Raw genomic sequence first — 25,433 nt, 5'->3', positions numbered from 1 at the left:
GACAATGCTTCTGATGTTTAAAATGTAAATATTTATAAAAGAAACAAACAAGCGAAAACCAAAATATTTATTGATTATTTGGAATTTTTGAGTGAAATATTTATTGTATTTAAAACAAGTTGATCTTTTATTACCGAGTAACGATATCTAATTTAGATCTTAAGCTTATGACACATGTACAATCGTCAAATACGCAATTGTAGAAAAAAGTATAAACTTTTAAAAGTCAATTGAATGAAGTGAATTGGATAGTGGTCCAGAATATAATTATACTTATATGCGTAGTAGCGGTAAAGGATACAGACAAGCGTTTGACAATTGACAGACAGCGCGTTGATGTAAAACTGAACGTTGTCTAACAATACGAGTTTAAACACAAATATGCACTTGATGTACCACATCCAAAGGCAATGGGATTTTGCGAAATAGATGGGCTATACCAGTTCTTGTTATTGATAAAGGGATGCCGGCATTAGCTGGGTATACAAATAGACCAGCTATAAAATCAGCAATCTCCAATACTTGTAGTTTAATAATTATTATTGTATGTATTGTATAGGTTACATGAAAGACCCCAGTCCTGGATGACCAATTTATTGAATCTTTATGGTAGCGTTCTCTCTGCTCTCCAATGTTTTAGATTAAATATTTAGTAACTCACACAATCTGGGTGGAATTAATGGGTAGGAGACAGAGTGGGTGGAAATCTTTATTATTGTATTTCGTTATATCTTTATGATAATGTTGTTTTTTTTTAATATTTTGCCTGAAAGTGCCACTCATCGCAGGTCCTAGAACGTTCTTCTTAGATCGGGGGCTGGAAAATCATATAGAAAGAGTTTAAATTTATTGTATTATGGCAATTTGTTTACCAATCCGTATTATGTACATACTATTTATGAAAATAAATTTTTAATACTTTGCAATTTCTTTCGCCTTTATTATCCCTATTTATTTTTAAAATTTAACTAAATTATATAATATTTTTCTTTTATATTTTACCTGATTATGTAGCCGTCATATCTTGAACTGCTGACACATTTTAATAGATGAGGAATAAAGTGTGGTATCGTGAACTTCCCTGGAAAACACATCTGTGAAAAGACGGCTTCAAATAACTCGCACGGTTATATTTTATCCAAATACTTACTCAGTTAGTTACTTAGCTAGTAGTTAGTTAGTTACTGTTAGTTAGTATACCTACCTATTAGTTTAAACACTAAAAGTTCATGATTTGATCCATAAATATTTGATATATTTATAGATGGTGGATAATTAAGAAAATAAAAAAGCATTTGTAGGAACTGTGCTTTAATATTTTACACAACAATGACAATAGATATAAATCTTATTTATATATTAGAGATTTATGAAAAATAAAACTTACGTGGAAAAATTAAATGTAAAAAGTAAAATAACGTTGTTCTTATGTTTTCTGGAGACCTTTTGTAAACATGTTAGGACTGGGAACGTCTTTCTTCTCGAAGGGGTAATAGGGATGATCTTGCCAGAAGCTTGGCCACACTTTTCTGTAGTTTTGGTTAAACTCGCCTAAAATACATAATAAATTACGGTCCGATTAATACATTTTATTTTATTGTTCATTTAAATTCTTTTTATTTCAACAGCAGGGACTACTCTACTAATCTTTTACCTAGGCACAGTTAGTGTTCAATTCGTACTTACTTAATCTATCCATATCTTCGTCGCTCAGTACAAAATCGAAAATATCGATATTTTGCTCGATTCTCTCCTTCGTAACTGATTTTGGAATCGGTGTCACACCTCTTTGAACCTGAAATGGAATTATTTAAAGAAATAGTTTTTGGAAGAGTGGTTGATGATCTGTAATATATTTCTCATATAATTACGAATAATAATTAAAGTCGCTCTTACGTTTATTTTATCTGAAAGATTTATTTGAACAACTGAAGGTTTTAATAAAGTAGCAATATCAGTATAATACAATAACGAAATTCAACCAGCTTTAAAAATACAAAAATGTGCTACATGAGTCGACCAAGTTACAGTTAAATGACTGCAAGAGCCTTAAAAAGCGAAAAATAATATCGTCGAAGGTGATACACAGCTAAAAATATATAGTGTGTACATTTACTTAAATAAACTCTTTGTTTTTATTTATTAAAATATATATATATATTCAGTTCTCTCACAAACGCTAATTTAGCCTTCAAATCAATCAGTGGAGAGGAAAAACAATGGTATTTTTTACTGTTTAGTGTTACAATGACCCTCCCTCTTACGCAGTCGGGTAAAAAGACACACTTTATTATGTATATAAAATTAGTTTAAAGTTTTGTCACACTTACCAGATATCTCAACGCGATTTGAGGCACAGTTTTCTTGTATTTGAACCCCAGCCCCACCAGTATGGGGTTGTCCACTCTAGGCGGGGGTGCGTCTGTGTTCTTCAGGAACATTGTGCCGAATGGGGAGTACGCCATTACAGAAATGTTGTGCGCTTTCGTGAACTCCAAGAGCTTGTTTTGAGCTAGATTTAGATTGACCTGTAAGAAGATACACTTTGATACTTAATAAAAGTATTTTCAAAGTAATTAGATATAAACTGTGTATATTGCCCAAAATTATTAGAATCTAAATTTTTTATGATTTATTTCTCAATTGGAATTACGTAAGTGAAAATATTATCTAAGCATTTTTTACTAGTAGCTGTCACCCTTATAGGTTCCAAGAACATATTTGATAAGTTATAAGTTTTAAATTGATTTAGTAACCTACTGGATAAAACACTACTTTCTAAGATATCCACATTGAAGTCTCCACATACTAACAGCTGCTTATTAGATTTCGAAAGCTTAAATAGAACTTCATCTAATTCTAATGTTGTTCTACCATCTATAAAAATACTATAATCAACATACAAAAAAATATATACGGTCGAATTGAGAAACCTCCTTTTTTTGAAGTCGGCTAAAAATAGTAAAATCGCGTTTAAAAAGTGAGAGGTAGGGTTGAAAAATACTTTACGACCTACCAAATATACAAATGAAATAAACTATATTAAAATCGGTCGAGCTGTTTCGAAATTAGCATGGCGGTGGCGTGCACAAGATATTTAACTAGAGTATGCAGTAGGTACTAAGCGCATAAATTTTACAAATAGGAGTTTCTCCAATGACTTCAGGGTAGGCAGTGAATTTTCGCATCTATAAAGTGGCTAGTTCATAGCCGATGATAGTGGTAGTACTTTCCCGGACAAACTAGTTACCACTAGTTTAAGAACTGTTAACGATGTTATACGATCACAGCAACTGTTATTTATTAAAAATACAGTTGCTGTGATCGTATAGGCACAGTGTATTTATCAACTAACTTCAACTTTTTCTATCTCAACGACTATTATCTAACATTTTTCCAGGCTTGCTGACATCAACTTACCTCAACTTGTAGTACAGCCGGCTTTATCTCGCAGTTGTCCATCAACCGTTCTATTTGGCTGATGTTAAAGTTAGATATACCGATGGACTTGGCCAAGCCCAGCCGTTTGGCTTCCTCCATGTCTTTCCATGTGTCCAAGTAATCTATTACGTCGTATTCTTGACTCTGTTCTGACTGAAATTGAAACCGTACGTACGGGGATAAAATATAGCCTTTGTTACTTGATAATGCAGCTTTTATTAGTAAAATAAAAAAAATATTTCAAATCGGTCCAGTAGTCAAAAATACAAGTCTTTCCACTTTATAATATTATTGTCGATGAATAAATAATAAATAATAGGGGTAGTGTTCTATTCATCCGGTAACCGTATGAATATCACCACTTGTCTAACTGTTTGTCGGACTAATAAAAATATACAATTATATTAATAGTTATAAAACAATAAAATTAATTTATTCGTACGGCTGCCGTATGAATAGTGAATTCATGGATCTTATTCTTCCAAAAGAGCCACGAAAGTAGTGAATAAGCATAATTATATGGAAACACTTAGTTTCGTCAACTGAGACAGTTGGGTGGTTTTAAAAAAAAATCTTGTAAGTTTCTTGCCGGCTCTTCTCAGCAGAACCTGCCTTCCGAACTGGTGGTAGAGTCTTTACGAATAGTTGAACTTTTTTAAAAGTGCTTGTAAACTATTTTTTTTTGTTTTTCTTTTTTTTTATTCTCTACAAGTTAGCCCTTGACTACAATCTCACCTGATGGTAAGTGATTATGCAATCTAAGATGGAAGCGTGCTAACTTGTTAGGAGGAGGATGAAAATCCACACCCCTTTCGGTTTCTACACGACATCGTACCGGAACGCCAAATCGCTTGGCGGTATGTCTTTGTCGGTAGGGTAACTAGCCACGGCCGAAGTCTCCCACCAGCCAGACCTGGACCAATTAAGAAAACCTTAATCAGCTCAGCCGGGGATCAAACTCAGGACCTCCGTCAAGTAAATCCACCGCGCAAACCACTGCGCCACGGAGGCCGTCAAAAAATCTAGTATACCTTAGTAGCGATAGGGAAGTGTATCAAGTAGAGATCCACGTAGCTGGAGTTGAGTCGACCCAGAGACCTGCGCAGGGCGCCCAGCACATCTCTTTGCTCGTACATACCTAGCTGCAATCATTATAATAAGTAATAATAATAATAATAAAAAGCCTTTTATTTTCTCTTCTTCACTAAACTTCACAATTAATTCAACTTAAAGTAGTATGAATTGTTACAATTAATCAATCACAATTTGGTTAATGTTTCTAGATACGCAAAATCATTTGAAACTTCGTTACATTAGAGCTTTTATATATACTTATACAGATACACTAGTTTTTGTTTTTTTTATGATTTTACATGCATTCAAAGTTCACATAAATATCGACTCCCGTTAACGGTCGTGATAATGTACGTGACGTCATCACACAACATTTGCTCACCTGTTATAAGCAATTTCGTTCTTCTGACTTACCTACTGACGAACTAATGGTTAAAATTGAAATTTTCTTTTTGTGTTGAAAAGCCTTCATTGATGAAGGCCACAAGCTACACAACATCAAGCCACGACCAATAGGAGCAAAAGCACCTATCAAAAATGTGGCCAAAACGGGGAAAATAATCAATCATTACGGATATCAAAATTGGCATTAACAGGAGCACTTAGCAAACAGCATGGTCTGACCAGGGGGCCCTATCATGTATCATGGTGCCCAATGTTATTAAATACTTTAGTATGATAATAAATGAGTAATGATATTAAAGTTTCTTTTTCTTAACTTTTAACTAACTTAACTATTAACTTCAGAGATAAAAATCGGATAAAGCATCAATTTGACCCTAGGGCCTTATGAGTGACAGTTTTTTAAATTGTATGTATAAATTAGAAGTATGCTAATAGTAAAGCAATTTTGTAAAAATAACAGGGTATCTGCGATTATTACTTTTGGAGCTACAGAGTATCTATAATGGGTCAGATTTGCGGCGCTGCCGCGGATCCCTGAAAAACGCCCCACACAAAATGGTACGATTTAATGACGTCGTAGGTCATAATGATCGTTACGTTTGTATGGGCGTTCAAACAAAACTACTAATATCTATGTTATTTGTGCGTTTATGTTTAAAAATGTTTATGTGAAATATATTACATTTAATGTAAGGAAGCTAAAACTGTATGAATGTTTATCTAATTTATCTAGGCAATCTTTGCTTTTAATGTATAAATTAGTTAACATTAACCTTATTTACTCGAATGTCTCATAAAATCAATATAACCTAGTCATCATCCCCATTATAGATACTAAGGACTAATGAGACAGAACTGTTAAAAAAGTAAGACTTTCGAACCTTGGTAACAATGAAAACGTTTTCCCGGGGAACTCCCGACTTCCTCACCCCCTCCCCGACCTGCTCCTCGTTATGGTACGCGGCAGCGGTGTCGAGCATTCTAGAAAATTTAAAAAAAATCTTGGTAACCTAAAACCTATAACTTATTGATAACATGATGGCCGAGTGACGCATTGAATAGTTTTTTTTTCTTCTTTACAAGTTAGCCCTTGACTACAATCTCACCTGATGGTAAGTGATGATGCACAATCAAAGATGGAAGCGCTGACGCCTGCTACTTCTAAGCCTACAGAAGAACTGCCTTCTATGCAAATATCTCCTTTAGAGATCAATGCTTCTATGTCAAAAATAGGTTTAGATTCTTATCTATACTTCTATACTAGGTATATTTCTTATTATCAATCAATTAAAGAGGTAAAGTTTGTGGTATTGCAGGGGGTAATCTCTGGATGTACTAAACTAATTTTGAAAATTCTTTTACCTATAAATAGCCACCTTATGTGGTCTTAGGCTATATTTCATTCCTGTATTTTCGCGGGGATGGACTACGAGATTGAAATAAAATAAGGAATAGCAAAGATGGCAATTACGTTGTGGTGAAAATTTGCGGCACGATTAACGCAGGCGCAGTAATAAATCGATACTAATATAGCTTCATTTGTGGTCTGTGCTAATATAGCCTCAATTATAGCTCAACGGTAAGAGCGGTCGGACTCATCACTGAGGGGTGGAGGTTCGATCCCCGCCCAGTTGGACTGTTGTCGTACCCACTCCTAGCACAGTCTTTCCCGACTAGTTGGAGGGGAACGGGAATTTTGGTCATATTATTAAAAAAATATGGCTTTTTAAATAAAAAAAAAATAATAAAATTAAAGAGGTTTTTGGTGTTGTAGAGGATCTCTGGGTTTACTGAACTGGTTTTGAAAATTCTTCTATCACTAGAGAGCCACGTAAATTGTGAGTGTCATAGGCTATATTTTAACCTCGTATATTCTCACTGAAACGGGAACTACACGGTTAAAACCGCGGGCCGTAGTCTAGTGTGTTTATACTCGCAGGCTTAGAATCTTATGTACCTGTATCCAGCATTTAAAGCCCAGGTCACGGGCAGTTCCACTTCACCTTCTTGAACTTTCTTCACACCTTTCTGTAATAGCCAATATTAGATTACTGAAGCTTAGCGGTTGAAAATAAATTATCTGAGTATCGGTGTGTGTGTGTGTTGTCGGCTAAGACTTTGAGTTTATAGGTGATCAGACAGACACGGCGGAAGACTACATCTTACGAGTTACGAGTACAATGCTATTAATATTATAAACGCGAAAGTTTGTATGGATGTTTGTTATTCTTTAACGCCGCTACAATTGAACCGATTGGGCTGATTTTATTTTATATTTTATTTATTTATTTGTAATGCCAACAATGACAGCAGAAAACCTCACATATAAATCAGTTACAAAATTCTTGGACTACTGCAGCCATCTTTTACAGACATTCACAGCACAGCAGAGTCCGGTTGAAAACTTAAAGTAAAATATTAACCTACACTTCAATCTAAGAAAATTTACCCAAAATTTACAATAATAATAAAATAATTAATAAATTAATAAATAATAAATTAATAAATAATTAAAATGTCAAAATCAAGAAAGTTTACAATATTAATAAAAATGTCAAAATCAAGTAGGTACGTCATTAATTGAGTTTAAGAAAGGGATCTCATTAATTAATAAACATGATAGAGTTATAATAATTTAAAATAAATGTCACTTCAAGTTAAAAAAATAAACAATAATACAATTAATTAAGAAAAATAACAATAATTATAATAATATTTATAGCGATGATGTCAATTTCCTTAGAAAACTAAACAAGGTGTATTTTACCCTGGATTAACACATTTTTCATCGAAAAAATCCATGGTTCCCGAGTGATTTCTGAAAAACTAAATTACACGCGGACGAAGTCGCGGGCATCCGCTAGTGTTATATATCAATAAGTGAAAAACCTCGTCAAATCCCAGGAAAGTGCCAAGGCCGAAAACGGGCATGGTGTTGCCATCGTTCAGGGTGACCCGCGGCGCTTTACCCCCGTCACCTTCGTCACACATCTGGCAACACACAAAACATTACGTATAAAAAAATATTTATTAAATAAAATAAATTTCTATCTATTAACTAATATTATAATATTAAATCTCAGATCAATTATTGTATTGGACCTGCCTCGCTATTTTTCTGTCAAAATATATATGATCAACGATCTAATGCGATTATAAAAACTGTCTCTATAAAATCGATGTTTCATAGTTATAATTCCGTAAAGTTAAAGTTCCGTAAAAATACCTTTTTGTATATATTTTTTTTTAATAATATTTGCCATATTTTTCATAATATGACCAATATTCCCATTCCCCTCCAACTAGTCGGGTAAGACTGTGGGGTTAGGATTGAACCACCATCCCTTGGTGATGAGTCCAAACGCCCTTATCTACCACTGAGCTAAAACTTTTAGTTAAGTGTTAGATATATCCATCCTAGCTCGTTTTCCTCAGAAAATAACAAACAACTTAGTTCGTGAATTTGGGTGCGATAGTTCCTTTTATAATTGTTCTGAGCATTAAATAGAAGATTTTAATATACTATGTCTACATTTTTTTATCGTAAATCCAACGAATTGAGAAAACCAAATTTGGGGTGCGGAGTTCTTGGATTAAAGAAAAGCTCAAAATTTCATAGAACGACGCAGGACACGAACCCAGGTCCTTGTTTCTGAAGTCACATGATCATACCACTGAACTACTAGGTACCTAATTAGAAAGTATTAAATTAATATGATGTTTAACTTACAGAATGAAATATTAAAGTTGATAGCACAAATAGACACAACATGGCGACACTCTCGACTTGCACAAAGTGATTGTTGTTCATATGGTTAATGTAGATAAGTTGTTGTTAAGTAATAACTTGTTTAAAGCCGGTGAAGTTAAGGCCAAAGTACAAGTTATATCCGTGACACGCTATAATGCCCGTTTTGACATTTGTGACACTCGTGAAAGACGATCTTTTATACCTGAATCTATGGAATGCTGGATATGCCAGCAGAGATCGACCAATTTGGACCTGGGTCTAGCATTCGCCGATGCCGTGTGGTTTTACCCGTGTAGTTTCTGTTCCCGTAGGAATACGGAGATAATATATAGCCTATAGCCTTCCTCGATAAATGGGCTATCTAACACTGAAAGAATTTTTCAAATCAGACCAATAGTTCCTGAGAAGCAAGCAAATCAAACTAGTGGTTCCTAAGATTAGTGCGTTCAAGCAAACAAACTCTTCAGCTTTGTAATATTAGTATAGATATTAGATTGCATGGATTCAGGTTTAAAAATTGCTTGTAAACTAAATATATTTTCTTAAAGTAAACTTTGAATTGATAGTTACCAGATATCTCAAGTTGATTTTACTCACAGTTTCCATGTTTCTTGGTGATACCAGTCAAGATGACCCCGTCATCGAGATTGGTGGCAAGAAAGTCCCATAAAAAGTAGCCAAACGGTATTTAGACAAAATCAAAATAAATATTTTGAATTTTATATAAAAATTAATTAGAAAACAAAGCTCCTTCTTTTGTCATTGAAACAGATAAATCATTACTGGCAAGTTTTGCTTGTTTATACAAAATTGTATAAATAAAAAGTAGGTACGATAGATAGCCTTGTGAACTTAGCAGCTCCAAAAACTGATTAACTCCAATCGTAGGTATACGCACTTCGCTTTTATCAATCGTACCTATCTACCTTGTAACCTTCAGGGGGTCATCTACTCCCGAGAGTGTCGGATCAAATCAACTGAGAAATGTCATCCACCTACTGTGTGATATCCACTAAAGGTTGTCAGTAGGCACCGGCAATTTCGTAATGTCAACTAATCTATGTCAGAGTTAGTGAATTAGCTTGCTGGTTTCGAACGTAGAATAGTGTAGTACCTAGTACCTTTCAGTCAAATGAGGAGATCCGCAGAAGAACCAAAGTCACCGACATAGCTCAACGAGTTGCGAAGCTGAAGTGGCAATGGGCGGGGCACATAGTTCGAAGAGCCGATGGACGTTGGGGTCCCAAAGTGCTGGAATGGCGACCCCGCACTAGTAAGCGCAGTGTTGGCCGACCCCCCACCAGTTGGACTGACGACATCAAGCGAGTCGCAGGGATTCGCTGGATGCAGGTGGCTCAGTATCGTGATGTTTGGAGGTCCCTACAAAAGGCCTATGTTCCACTGGACGTCCATCGGCTGATTTGATGATGATGATGATGATGATTAGTACCTTTATTATAAAGTTTTCACATATTATACTTAGGTAATAATTTTGAGTTCTGATTTTAACTCTAATCATTCTAACATTTAACTCTGAATTTTGGTTCTACTTTTGGTCTGCTTTTATATACTTCTGTACAATTAGTTAATATCTTGTATGTGGGTTTCCGACGCAATAAAAAGGTTTTAATTTAATTTTTTATTAGACACTTTCAGCATATTTTGACGGTTACAGGGCCAGACCTCCCTTCTAAATAGGAAAGAGATTGTGGAGTCCACTCTGTGTAATCCACCACTCTGCTTCAATGCAGGTTGGCAGCCATAATTATTGAATAATTGAATCCAGTAGGTCAAGTGATTGTATTAACAGGGCGCTAAGTTGTAAACTAATACCTTGTTTCAATCCGACAAAGCAAGCTATATCCGCGACGCACTATAATGCCCCTTTTGACATATATAACGCCTCTGAAGTTTAGCCTTCTTCGTCTATTCAGTCCAGAACACAGCTGCTTATCAAAGTAAATGAAGCTGTAATTGTTTTCCTTACTTATGAGCCGAGCCATTCATCACTGAAATATTTTTTTCAATTTGAACCAGTAAGTATAAATAGTTCTTGAGATTAGTTGGTCAACCAAACAAACTTCAGCTTTGTCTCATTGTTCTTGATAAATATACTTTTTCTATAGGTGTTTGTGTCACCTAACTCCTCCAAGACGGCTGTATATCTATAATATAAAAATCTCGCAAAATGCGTAAATTATAAGGCCGCGAAAAATCGCAAAATGCGAAAATTCCAATGCCGTAGCAAATTACAGAAAGTATAAGAAAGTACCAAACTCAACATAGTAGACGACAAAATTTTACGATTTTCTTTACTAAAAAAAAACAAATACCAAAGCTAACAACAAGTGTCAAGAGTAGGTAAATCTGTCAAAGTGTACTTAGGAATAGACTCAGAATACAGAAAAACACTGTGTTTTTCTGTATTCTAAGGGAATAGATTACGAAACTGTTGCTTGAAGGCTTTTTAAAATCTAATATAGTTTATAAATTGAACCAATTCAGGCTCTTTTTAAAAGACATCGTCGTATTCCGTGCCTATATGCCTATTATCAATGATGTTAAATACTGTAAGATGTTTTACTAGCTCATGAAAAATGAGGCGCTCAAAAGAGGAAATTTCCATATCTCAATGTTAGTTGTGGTCCACAAAGAACGTAATTTAAACAAATAATACCAGAAACCTATCTTTTTATTATTGTGTTTTAAAAATATTAATGGAATTGATTTTTTATTGACAGTATTACAAATAGTTAGTGTAGTAGGTTTTACAATGTTTCTATGGTACATTTTAAAATGTTTCTTATTTAATCACATCTATTTTAAGATTCAATTGTCAATAGGAATGTGTTAATGGATAAGTAGTTGGTATATTTGAAAGGATATGCGAATTGCGAACTATTTATGAAGCAAGGCCACCATATACTTAACCATAATCTGAGCTACAGACGTTCAGTTTTAACTGTAGCGTGTAGTTAAAGAAATACCTATATAGGTAAAGAAAAATGCATTTATTTCAACCTTACCTTACCTTATCAGACGATAGACTGCTGGACATAGGCCTCTTGCATGGACCTCCAAGCACAAAGATCTCGAGCCGCCAGCATCCAGCGGCTCCCTGCAACCCGCTTGATATCCTCGGTCCACCTAGTGGGGCGTCTATCGGCTCTTCGAACTAAGTGGCCCGCCCATTGCCACTTCAGCTTCGCGACTCGCTGAGCTATGTCAGTGACTTTGGCTCGTCTGCGGATTCCTGATTCGATCACGCAGAGAAACTCCAAGCATAGCTCGCTCCATCGCCCGCCGAGTGACTTTGAGCCTTCTAATAAGGCCCATGGTCAGCGACCAAGTCTTCAGCGAGACTTTATTTCAACATTATGCCATATTTCACAATATCTCCAATACACCCAGGACAATACTCTGCGATGTGTGGCAGTTTCAGACCAATTATAGAAGGACCTGACTCATAGTCACAGAACAAAATTGTCTGTCATTTTCTCAGGAAATCGAGCTTAGATTTTGTATATGTCTTATACTAAACTAGAAGTTTATGCCGGTTTTTTACACAATTCAATTACACAAAAAGGTATTTTTACGGAGCTCTTTAACCGACGAACATGATTACAACTATGTAACATCGATTCTATAGAGACAGTTTTTATAATCGCATTAGATCGTTGATCATATACTTTGACAGAAAAGTAACGTGTAACGAGGCAGGTCCTATACAATAATTGGTCTGAGGTGGCAGCTTAGTAAGTATAGGTACTCGTAATATTAGTGCATGCAATGATATTAAATTGACCTTTTAAAATAGATCATGCAGCACCGACTATCAGTTGGAATCACAGATTTATCTAATGGAAACTTCAATCTAAATCGGGAGAAAAAACAAAGAAAAACCTGTACTTATAGTTAAAACTGACGGTCAAACTTTTTGATGAGACAAAATTGTATAAGCAGTGGATTTGCAAGATGAAGGTCTGTGTGGGCTAATTGAAGTTTTCTTAATTGGTTTTTGGGAGGCTTTGGCCGTGGCTAGTTATCCGGCAAAAGTCGTACCGCCAAGCGATTTACCGTTCCGGTACGATGTCGTGTAGAAACCGAAATGGATGAGAATTTTCATTCTCCTCTTAACAAGTTAGCTAAGTTCTTTCTTAGATTGCATCACTTACCATCAAGTGAGATTGTAGTCGAGGGCTAACTTGTAAAGAATAAAAAAAAAACACAACACATGCAGGTACGATTTAACTGTCAGTTCGATTGTTCAGTTAAAACTGCAGGTCTGTAGCACGGATAAGGGACAAAGACTAATAAATAAATACATATTTGTTTAGATTGTAGCAAGACATAAAAACTTCACAATTCAATTTAATGTAGTTAGATTCTTTACGGTTTTTTGCTAAACCTTTATAATTATCTTTTAAATAACTCTTTGTTTTAAGATTCCGTCACTAAAATGAAGAGACTAACAGGACAGCTAATTCACCAACTTTGACGAATGTTAGTTGACAATTATACGAAATTGAGAGGTTGTTAATAAAGTACCGAACCGAATTAGTAAATAGGCGAGCACCCAGCAGGTCATGTGACACATCGAATCTCATTCTTAAATACTAAAAAAATGTATGGAAATGACAGATTTGATCGATCGATCGTCTTAATCACGTCTTGTCGATAACGAATGTCATATTTACCCATATATTTGTTAATTTTCGAAGCGTTTTTGATCGTAGAAAGATTTAATCGATGTGCCTTAAAGGCCATAGCTACAGGTTGCTGAATTATAGAATATCTATCACCTTTTTGTCATTACCGCTCTTTCTCATTCGATGCAATGGAATGAAAGTGCTATGAAGCTATATTTTCGATGCAACCGCTATTAGTAAAAAAACATACCAATCAAATTGAGATATTTTACCTCCTTTTGGAAGTCAGTTAATAAAATACAAAATTTTTCATTTTATTAATACTGTAATTAGATTATATACTCAGAGGCTCAAATTATCCGTCCACTCTAATATACTCACGTCATATTAAGGAGGATAACTGTGTCTCTAAGTAGGAACAAAAAAACAAACAAACATTGATTACAAATTATACGATTATACAATATTATACAATAGTACACAATCTGTTACCATTTCAACAAAGTGGGGGGTATAGGAGGTACGTCTCCCTCAAATTTTTCGAAAGGATAATTCGCAAAATCGCGCCAGAATGGACATTTCACTGTTCGATAGTTGTTGTCGAGTGTCTCTAGCGCTGCGATGTCTTGGTCGTCCAACTTGAAGTCGAAAATCGATGCGTTTTCCAACACTCTCGACTTGGTTATCGATTTTGGTATGCTGGCTAGACCGCGTTCGTACTGCAAAAATTAAGAAGTTACTTTATTTATTTATTTATTTATTGCATAAAACAAAAACCACAAAGAAAACGTAGAAAACAAGTATGTGCAAAGGCGGTCTTATTGCTTATAGCAATATCTACCAGACAACCTTTGGATAAAGGAATTAATGTAATTAAATGCGGGATAGTGCAACAAAAAATGGTATATTTATATGTACTACATGTATAAATATAAAATATACATAATAAGTATTTATGCTTGATAATAGTAATAGTCCTTACCAACAGACAAACTTAACTTAACGTTTTAAATAAAAGAGCTTGTGGACTAAGTATAACTATCCTACTAATATTATAAACGCAAAAGTTTGTATGTTTGTTTGGATGTTTGGATGTTTGTTACTATATAACGCCGCTACTACTGAAGCTGAAATTTGGATTGGAAATAGATTTTACTCTGGATTAACACATTGCGAAAACTGATGATTTTGATGATATTAATGTTTGTTACTCTTTCACGCCTCGACTACTGAACCGAATTAGCTGAAATTTGGTATTAAGATATATTATATCCTGGATTAACACATAGACTTCTTTTTATCCCGGAAATATCCATGGTTCCCGAAGGAATTTGTGAAAAACTAAATTCCACGCGGACGAAGTCGCGGGCGTCCGCTAGTATACAATAATTTCGTTATAGATACAAGTTGAGAGGTGGAGAGCTTACCAAAAGTTGTAACTAACCAGATGTTTTTTTATTGTTGCTTAATTGATAGATAAACAACTTAAAATACACAATGTCCTACAAATTGTGTGGTACAGTACAAATATTTACCTGGTAACCCAGTTAGCTACCAGAATCAAGAACTTTCATAAATATAAAAGTTGAGCGTCTCATCAAGATGAAAATCACGGAAAATTACCTCGATAGTAATCAACTGTAAAAATGCTCCACAAATCCTGGGCTAATTATTACTTAAAATAAACTAATTTAATTTGATTTTATTTTAAGACTTCACACACGCAGAGAATTAGGGAAATTCTCTGATATGCAGGTTTCCTTACGATATTTTCCTTCACCGTTTGAGACACGTGATATTAATTTTTTTTAAATGCACACAACTGAAGAGTTGGAGGTGAATGCCGTGGACCGGATTCGAACCCACACCCTCCAGAACCAGAGGCAGTGTTTATATCTAGCTATCACAGCTCACGTCATGTCATCTTTATAGTAACTTACCAGATATCTCAAGTTGATCTGAGTCACAGTTCTGCCATGTTTCTTGGCGATGCCAGTCAACACGGGGTCATCGACCTTGGTGGCGGGACAGTCAGGGCCGTCCCTCATGAGGCTGCCAAACGGTGTGTATGCTACAACAACTATGTTGTTCTTCTTGCAAAAGTCTACCAGCTCTCTCTGACCCAGGTTCAGGTTTATCTGTGGAAAACACCAATTCGTTTCCTTAATATTTACATTTTTAACAATTAAAACCCCAAACATCAGTTTAGTAGTTTTTGTGAATATTGCGACCATACAAATATGCATGCACATCTAAACACAGAACCTCTTTTTAGGGTTCCGAACATACGTAGTACAAAAACGGAACCCTTATAATATATCACACTCTATAGACTTACATATATATCTCGCGCACATTTTATTTAAATACAAAATGACTGTTTTGACATTATAATAAAATCATATCACAATGGCTGATGTCGGCATTAATCCATATTCGGCTCACTGCTGAGCTCGAGTCCCCTCTCAGAATGCGAGGGGTTAGGCCAATAGTCAAATGTTGGCCCAATGCGGATTGGCAGACTTCACACACGTAGAGAATTAAGAAAATTCTTTGGTATGCCGTTTAAGACACGTAAAATTTTAATTTCTTAAAATGCACAGCTGAAAAGTTGGAGGAGCATGCCTCGGACCGGATTCGAACCCACACCCTTCGGAATCGGAGGCAGAGGTCATATCCACTGGGCATATACGGTTGGCCGATGAAATCTTTCAAATAATTTGTACAAACAAATAATCCTGACTGAAATAATGTACAGAGACATTTCTTGAACGTCGTGCTTTCTATGTGGGTCAAAAATTTACAATAACCTTCCAGATCGTATACGTAAGGAGGAGAAAGATATTGCTTTCAAAAATAAATTAAGGGACTTTCTAGTCGAAAAGTGCTATTACACGGTAAATGACTACATGAATGATAAATAAAACAAAAAATAAAATCGGTCTCCCTATCACTCACTCGACAAAAGGCTACGCCCAAACTGGGTATCCATAACTTGCATTATGTAATAAAATGTAACTTGTATAATTATTATTATATTGTATAATGTAATGTGTGGTATTGCTTGATATTAAATAAATAAAAAAAAAATATATTCAACAGATCTTTTGGCAAAATACCTGGCAATCATACCTCAATCTGGTTGACCACTGGCACCACCTTGGCATGAGCAAGCAACCGCGTGAGCTGCGCGATGTTGAAATTAGACACGCCGATGCTCTTCACCAGCCCCTGCCTCAGCACGGATTCGAACCCGGACCAGGCTTCTAAGTAGTCGATCTTTTCGTCCTCACCTTCTGCCTGTAATTTGAGTTTTAGAATTAAAACATTAATAAGTCTTAATAGTTGTAAGAATATACTTAAGTCATATTATATTCTTTTTTCAAGTTCTTGTTTTTGTAAAGAAAATTCGAAATCAGCAGGACAATTCAATAAAGGGCAATTGACCAAGTGACTATGAAGATTAGTATCGGTATCAACTTTAGTGTGTCACAATGAAATAAAGCTTAATTGAATGTTTGATTTGAAGACTTTTCAATATAATTTACCGTCTAATGATAATTCACCGCATTTCGCGGTAATCGGCAAGTGTCGAGTTACGCATTTTAATATGTTGACTTTACTTACCGATGTCAATGATGTATTTAAAACTTGAACTATATGAAGTACCCTACACTAATCCATAATGTTCTTATGGAGTCTTCTAATATTGTTATGAAATCTTATTTCTCTCACGATAAGAATAAACGTGGACAATAGCGGTATTAAATCGACAAAATGATATAAATTAAAATTAAATTATTAATTAAATAAGTAAAAAATACTATGACAACATTCCAAGAAAAATTATGTCGGTCGTATTGAAGACAAAATAGTATTTTATTTTTATTCATTTTTATTGACGGTGTTTTCGTAATATCTTATAAATGAAAGTAACATTTATAATTTAAAAAATGAATTATAATCATGAATGAAAAACTTGTGACACAAATTCGATTTACTCAGTTCACCGATACCTTTTGCCCATTGTCCTTTGACGTAGGTATATAACATACCATAATAGACGAAATGTCAGTGTCATAGGCTATATTTTATCACCGTATTCCACGGAGACGGGAACTAAACGCGCGAAACCAGTGATAACTTACAGATATAGACATGGGCCAGTGCATGAGCACCAAGTCTATATAGTCCAGGCCCAGGCGCTGCAGGGAGCCGCGCACTGACGCCTCCACATCTGCCGGACGGTGGTTATGATTCCACACCTGAAAAAAAATATATAATAAATATTTTTAATTTCAGTCTTATAGCAAAGAGCTTCCACCAACACCTTTCGCTTAACTGTTGGATCAAGAGTCGGATACAGAAGGCAGTGATTCTTGAGACGGCGCGTATTGTGAGGAGGTTCCTCACTCTGGAGCTCTGACCACCGGTTGCTTGGGCACTCAAATGTCCCGCAGCGGGAGGGTTGATTTTTTTTATAATTTTTCGATAGTGTTTTTGTAATATATTTTATTAACAATGTTAATAAATAAAAATAAAGACAAATAAATAGATGACAGTAAAATCAAATAATAAATAAATAAAAAAAAAACAAAGATTACTAATAGTAAACGTACAGAGGATTCACTCCGCAAATTACTATTTAAATAAATAGCGACTCTAACTGAGAGATGATACAGAACAATTCAGTTCGAACAACATGAATAGCCTACCGTTGTTTTCACCATCTTTAGCTTTAAGCATTCAATGGCTTAAGCTTCTATATTATGTAAGGGTTCCTCTTGATTATTATCTACTAGGTACCTCCAAAAGTAAGTAGTTTTCGAAAAAAAAATCGAACTTTTTCCCTTTTTGCCTGCTAGTATTATGTGAGTCAGTAAAATAGGTTACCTTGGTAGTAACAAAGACCTCCTCCCTCGTCACGACCCCCTCCTGTATCTTCCTCCTCAGCGCCTCCCCCACGTCCCCCTCGACGCGATACACGTGCGCGGTGTCGACGTGTCGGTAGCCCACGTCCAGCGCGTAGCACAGCGCATCCATCAGCTTCGCTCTGTCTTCTGCTGGTATATCGAACTGTTCAACGGAAAATATGATCCTTATCAGCCAATAGATGGCAAATAAAAAGCTTCGAACGTGGCTAGTTACCACCGGCAAAGAGGGTACCGCCAAGTGATTTAGTGCTCCGGTAGAATATCGTGTAGAGACCAAAAGGGATGTGGATTTTCATCCTACTCCTTACAAGTTAGTCCGCTTCCATCTCAGATAACATCATCACTGAGATTTACCATCAGGTGAGACTGAAGTCAAGGGCTAACTTGTATAGAATAAAAAAAAAAGTTTGGAAACGAAATGCATAATATGAATAGCTAGGTAGATCAATATCATTATCAGCCGATGGACTGTCCACAGCTGGACATAAGCCTCTTGCATGGACCTCCAAACACAACGGTCTAGAGCCGCCAGCATCCAGCGGCTCCCTGCAACCCGCTTGATGTCCTCGGTCCACCTAGTAGGGGGTTGAATAAACTGCGCTTTCCGGTGCGGGCTCGCCATTCCAGCACCTTGGCACACCAACCATCGGCTCTTCGAAATATATGGGCTTCGCGACTTGCTGAGCTATGTCAGTGACTTTGGTTCTTCTGCGGATCTCCTCATTTTTGATTCGATCATGCAGAGAAACTCCAAGCATAACTCGTTCCATTGCCCGCAAAGTGTCTTTGAGCCTTCTAATCAGGCCCATAGTTAGCAACCAGGTCTCGGATCATCACTGGCAACACGAAGAACGCTAGGTAGATGTAAAATCCATAATGACTCGGTTTCTACTTAGCGTCCTCACCCTACGGCTCGTGTCCAAAAATACCTAATTGGTCTTTTTAGCTCTTTGTAATAAAGTAGTAGATTGTTATACAAGGGACTAAAAGATCCATTATATACGACGTATTTTTAGGGCACGAGCCGTAAGGCGAGGGAAGCTAAATAGAAACCGAGTTGTTATGGATTTTTCCCCGCGTGTTACACTATAATTTTCACTACAAATGCGAGATAATAAAATGATTCAGTACAGTATTCAATGTTAAATTTATTTTTGCAACTCAATAAAAAAAAATTATGCATTCCACAGACAAGAACGCTGCATTTCGTTCCAATTACAAATTTTTATTAAACAATCAGGGCCTTATAACAAAATGTACTCGTACCCACCTTATGATGATTCAATTTACGAATTAAACCTTTTTTGTTTAATACTCGTAACAGACAAAAAATATAAAAATAAAATTACTTTAGCCCCTAGAGGCTGAAATGCTTGTTTAATCCCGCTGTGGAGTGGTAATATGACAGTGTTTTTGAGCAAGAGTAGTGAAAACTACTATTACACAAACATGTTTACGTATTTCTTACACTATCGCTCTTCAGGTCCCCCAGCCACGTGCCGTACCCCAGCGCTGGGAACTCCAGCCCGTTGTTGAGTTTCAACGTTGGTATCTTCACCTGGAACAATTTTATAGTAGAGGAGCCGAAGAGGGGATTTTTGCAGTTACTCGAGCGCGGCAGATAAACATAAGTGACTATACCTTACACTTTGTCGAGTACCTCCACCGAGTATGAGCCCTTAATATTGGTGGGTACCGGTTTAGGGCAACCAAAAAAAAAAACTAACTTCATAAATACTCAACCAGCACGTCAGATTAAGATAAGGTAGGTGAGTTGATAGCTAAAAACTGCACATTTCGAAAATCTGACGATTTGAGCGTAACGTAATGGAATGGGAGGGTTTCAAAGTTACAAAATTAAACCCTTATATTTTAGTGCTCGAGGTACGAGTGCGATTAATTTTTTACTTATTTTTAAGGAAATAATCTCCTAATTAATCGCTAAAATTTTCTTACAATTTCAGTAAGCCAAAGTAATAAAAATTGTTTTTAAAATCTGTAGTTTTTTTTTTCCACCGCTAAAAGCGGAAAAAGTAAATAACTATTTATTCTTCCTATAATTTAATCTACCAAATGTAATCGGTCTCAATGACGCTCGAGTAACTGCAAATTTAGCATCCCGGGCTCCCCTACTATTACAATAAACGCCAAGAACCTGCATAATGGGGATGATGACTAGGTTTGAATATATTGATTTTTATGATACATTCGGGTAAATAAGGACAATGTTAATTAATTTATACATAAAAAGCAAAGATTGTCTGGATATTTGCAAAATAAATGAGATTATAAAATTTCAAAATCTATTAAAAATCTTTTATCGTAATTAGATGAAAATTCATACAGTTTTAGCTTCCTTATATTAAATGTGACATTTTTTAATAAATGAACTATAAAAATAAACGTACAAATAACAAAGATATTAGTAATTATGTTTGAACGCACATACAAATCTAACGTTCATTACATTACCTACGACGTCATTAGTTCGTGCCATTTTGTATAAGGGCGTTTTTCAGGGATCCGCGGCAGCGCCGCAAATCTGACCCTTTAAATCCCTGTAGCTCCGAAAGTAATGATCGCAGATACTTTTACAAAACTGTTACTTTTACAAAATTGCTTTACTATTAGCATACTCTTAATTTATATACAATTTAAAAAACTGTCATCATCCCTATCCTAAGCCAAATGAAGAGGCCGTGAGGTGTGTTATTTCAGAGATTATTTTGAAGTGATAACTTCTTATGAGAGTAAACCACTTCGTAACGTAATGGGTTACGACGCCACTGTGGCTTCGCTTTCCATCACGCATACGGCTGCAGATTGAAGTTATCACTTCTGTCGAACCCAGGACCTCCGTCTTATAAATTCACCTCGCATAACACTGCTCCACGGAGGCCGTCAAAATATACATAAAATATATACATAAAAGTCCGAAAATAATGTATTATGTTAATAATCCGATGGACGGGACCTGAACCTACGACCTTTTAGTTTTTAGTCCGACTTTTTAACCGCTAGCCTATTGCGACTTAAAACATACATTACATCAACATTTCGTCTAGATTAGTAGATACATATAATTCGTAAGTACGTGTTGTAGGAAATAGTACGATCTCTTGTTGGCTCGTGACAACGCTAGGTGGCGCAACTTGTTTCCGTAAAGAGTAGGGAGTTAGAGAGGGGTAGCGATCGGTTGGCGGGAATGACTTGCGATATAAGGTGCTCGTTGTACGGGCTGCTTCAGTATGCTTCCTCGTGGCGTTCGAGCCATCCACATTTCTTGTTGTGTTACTTGGGATAGGCGGGGAGAGTGACTTAAGTGGAAAAGGGGAGTGTTTGTTAACTGTCAAAGGCACCTTTAACCCTACACACAACGTTCACAAGTGCGTGACTTAACTCCAGGTCATTATCTGTCTTTCTAGGGTCTTATTTTGGTTACAGTTTGATTTGTTAGTTAAGTTGTCCTGACGAATATTGTGAATCATCCTTTGTTTGACATTGGTTTTCTTATTTTTGTAATCCACTTCTGAGTTTGTTAAAAGTATTGTATGATATCATCGAGTAAGTAGTAAGTAGGTATATAATTATGTATTTTATGGATTAGGTGATATCAGTGATGTCAAAAATAATAAATAATATTAGATAACATTGGTATGTAGGAGGTAGATAGCATGTTTTAAAGAAAAACTATACTGTACATAAAAGATTTTTAATATATAGCCAATGATAATTATACAATGGTTGACTACTATATTGGACCGATTATATTATAATGCCCTCCAACAAAAGTTTTCAAAATATCTTCAATGTATATGCAAGGACTAGAGCTGTTACAGTTTTCTATAGATATACATAATCTTTTTGACATACAAAATGGAACCAATTTCAAAAACGTATTTCAGTTTTTTGTTTTTAACACAAAAACACCTAAACGATTTTCATAAAAATTAAATGGGACCAATCTGGAAATATACTTTTAAAAAAAAAAAAATTCTAAATTGGTTAATAACTCACAAACAACATTAAAAAAACATACGTGTAGAATTGAGAACCTCCTCCTTTTTTGAAATCGGTTAAAAATATCTTCAATGTACATAATAGGGATAATAACTGTTTTTTAAATTGTATATAAATTAGGAGTATGCAAATAGTAAAGCAATTTTGTAAAAGGAACAGGGTATCTGCGATCATTACTTTCGGAGCTACAGGGATTTAAAGGGTCAGATTTGCGTCTGAATGACGTCGTCGGTCCATAATGATCGTTAGATTTGTAGGGGCGGTCAACCTATCAATCTAATATCTTTGTTATTTGTGCGTTTATGTTTATAGTTCAAATATTAAAAATGTCACATTTAATGTAAGGAAGCTAAAACTGTATGAATTTCATTTAATTACAATAAAAGATTTTTAATAGATTTTGAAATTTTATAATCTTATTTATTTTACAAATATCCAGACAATCTTTGCTTTTTATGTATAAATTAGTTAACATTGACCTTATTTACATGTATCATAAAGATCAATATATTCAAACCTAGTCATCATCCCTGGTTTTATTATAAGCAGGTGGTCGACCTGATGGTAAGTGGTGACATATCGTATATAACTAACAGTTCGCTGGGCATGTCTAATGTTTATCAAACTCTATCCAAGGCAAAAACACAATACCTCTTGGAAATTCCAAATACATTTTAAATAATTAATACCTGCTTCGCAGAGTGATAAAGGAAGCCCTACTTACTAGTTTTCAACCTATTAAAATGTCATTATCATCAACATTAACAATAACAACCCATATCCGGCTTACTGCTGAGCACGAGTCTCCTCTCTGAATGAGAGAGGCTAGGTTAGCTCCAGCACGCTGGCCGAATACGAATTGGCAGACTGCATACGTAGAGAATTAAGAAAATTCTCAGGTATGCATTATTCCTTGCGATGTTTTTCCTTGTACTATATGTAAATTACTATACTTCTTATGCACGCCATTGACGATCAATACTTAATTCTCACATTTCTGCAGCACCCACGACTATAACTGATCGTGTACCTGCGTGACTTATGAAACGTCTTCGCTGCCGATTGCGCTGCAGAAACGTGAGAATAATTGACCGTCAATGGCTGACTTTAGTGTTAATAATCACTTCAGTCTAAGGGTTCATTTACACGAGCAGCATATTGCCAACGACAGCTGGCAACTGCTACCGACGACTGCAGTCTACGGCAGTCACAGTTGACGTCGGTTGCAGCAGTCGACTGCCGAGACGTCGGTGATGCAGGCGTCTGCCGTTGACTGCAGTCAACTCGACTGCCTTGGACTGCAGTCGGCGACTGCCTTCGGTTGCCGCCGAGACGTCGTCGACTGCAGTCGTCGGTAGCAGTTGCGGCTTGTGTAAATGCACCCTAACCTACAAAACCTTGCGATGAAGCAATTGTACCTATTATTTACTGTCATTATGTAACAATATAACAAACTAGTGGTTGTTATAAATGAAACTCCATTACCGTTAAACTGCCGTCTGGTGTATCATTATATAAAAGTACCTCCATACGTTAACAGACATACAACATGACATGTACAATCTTATCTATACTAATATTATAAAGCTGAAGAGTTTGTTTGTTTGCTTTAACGCGCTAATCTCAGGAACTACTGGTCCGATTTGAAAAATTCTTTCAGTGTTAGATAGCTTATTTATCGAGGAAGGCTATAGGCTATATATTATCCCCGTATTCCTACGGGAACGGGAACCACGCGGGTAAATCTGTGCGGCATCAGCTAGTGAAAACACTTGTCCTATTTTATACAGAGGCGTGTAGGTACTTCATACATCCATTAAAGTACTGTACATCTAAAGAAATATTTTTCTTAATACTTATTAAGTGTCGATTTGCACAGTTTGGTTGATCTTACTATATAGTGCATACCCTGATCGACAACTTTATGCACGCCACTGCCCACATAGATGCCGTTCCCGTGAGGATACGGAGATGAAATTGACACTCGCAAATAACGTGACTTTCTAGTGGTAAAAGAATTTATAAAGTTCAGTTAGATTCAAAGATTATACCACCCCCTATAAATACCACATACCTACTTTACCTCTTTTTATTATTTGTATACGAGTAGAGAGACCGTGATAGTCCAGTGGATATGACCTCTGCCTCCGATACCAGAGGGTGTGGGTTCGAATCCGGTCCAGGGCATGCAGCAGATGCACATCCTACTTTTCAGTTGTGTGCATTTTAAGAAATTTAATATCACGTGTCTCAAACGGTGAAGGAAAACATCGTGAGGAAACCTGCATACCTGAGAATTCTCTTAATTCTGTACGAGTGTGAAGTCTGCCAATCCCCATTGGGCCAGCGTAGACTAAGGCCTAACCCCTCTCATTCGGAGAGGAGACTCATGCTCAACAGTGAGCTCAATATGAGTTGTTAATGATGATGATGAATATGAGTAGAAGTATAGATTATGCCTCGTTGGTCCTGTAGTTAGACTATGGCTTCGGATTACGAGGTTCTGGGTTCGAGTCTACTATGAAATACTGAGCTTTTCTTTCTTCTAAACAATTTTCAGTTTAAATTGTTAGCCCGATGTTGGCAAGCTGGCTATACACCTATATCTTTAGACGCTATATAATAGTTAGTGACGACTCTATAAGGATGTCTTCTCTTCCTCTGAGGGAGGCCTAGCTTTGTAATAGTTAGTGACGACTCTATAAGGATGTCTTCTCTTCCTCTGAGAGACCCCTGGTCTTGTTACAGTTAGTAACGACTCTATAAGGGTGTCTCCTCTTCCTCCGAGGGAGGAATGGCCTTGTAATAGTTAATAACGACTCTATAAAGGTGTCTCCTCTACCTGGAAGGGAGGCCTGGCCTTGTAATAGTTAGTAACGACTCTATAAGGAGTCTCCTCTGAGACTCGGTCCTCGGCTTAGAGGAGTGTTGCGGATCTAAGCTTCAAATCTATACTAGTTTTATTTGAAACCTATTCATTGTTATCTAATTTCGAAGACTCACCTTTGCCATAATCAAGTGTTTCGTTTATCTTCAACAGGTATCACTTGTTACCGACACTGCAGTATTTTGAATAAAATCGAATTTAAGCCGGTAAAACAGTACACTACTAGCAATACCAAACAAGCGCTCTGTTGTGATCAGAATGATAAAAATAAA

The 25,433-nt window shown here is 36.0% G+C and overlaps 1 protein-coding gene across 1 annotated transcript; it reads right to left on the bottom strand.

Annotated features, from left to right (window-relative positions):
- Positions 1-52: 52 nt before the first annotated feature.
- On the bottom strand, positions 53-25,433 carry LOC112052329 (uncharacterized). The gene is made up of 18 exons (XM_052887031.1): positions 25,278-25,433; positions 19,723-19,812; positions 18,214-18,396; positions 17,469-17,585; positions 16,453-16,620; positions 15,261-15,458; positions 13,813-14,039; positions 8,651-8,744; positions 7,810-7,911; positions 6,878-6,948; positions 5,802-5,901; positions 4,473-4,583; positions 3,421-3,594; positions 2,331-2,528; positions 1,687-1,795; positions 1,388-1,551; positions 1,003-1,094; positions 53-817 (listed from the first exon to the last, which is right to left on the bottom strand). The coding sequence occupies exons 1-16, from the start codon at positions 25,284-25,286 to the stop codon at positions 1,427-1,429; spliced, it is 2,076 nt and encodes a 691-aa protein (XP_052742991.1). The 5' UTR covers positions 25,287-25,433; the 3' UTR covers positions 53-817; positions 1,003-1,094; positions 1,388-1,426.

Source organism: Bicyclus anynana, chromosome 18 (assembly GCF_947172395.1).
Source record: "Bicyclus anynana chromosome 18, ilBicAnyn1.1, whole genome shotgun sequence".
NCBI classification, from domain to species: Eukaryota; Metazoa; Arthropoda; class Insecta; order Lepidoptera; family Nymphalidae; genus Bicyclus; species Bicyclus anynana.
Note: the sequence above shows the minus strand (reverse complement) of the source record. Positions and strands in the feature narration are given on the sequence as shown.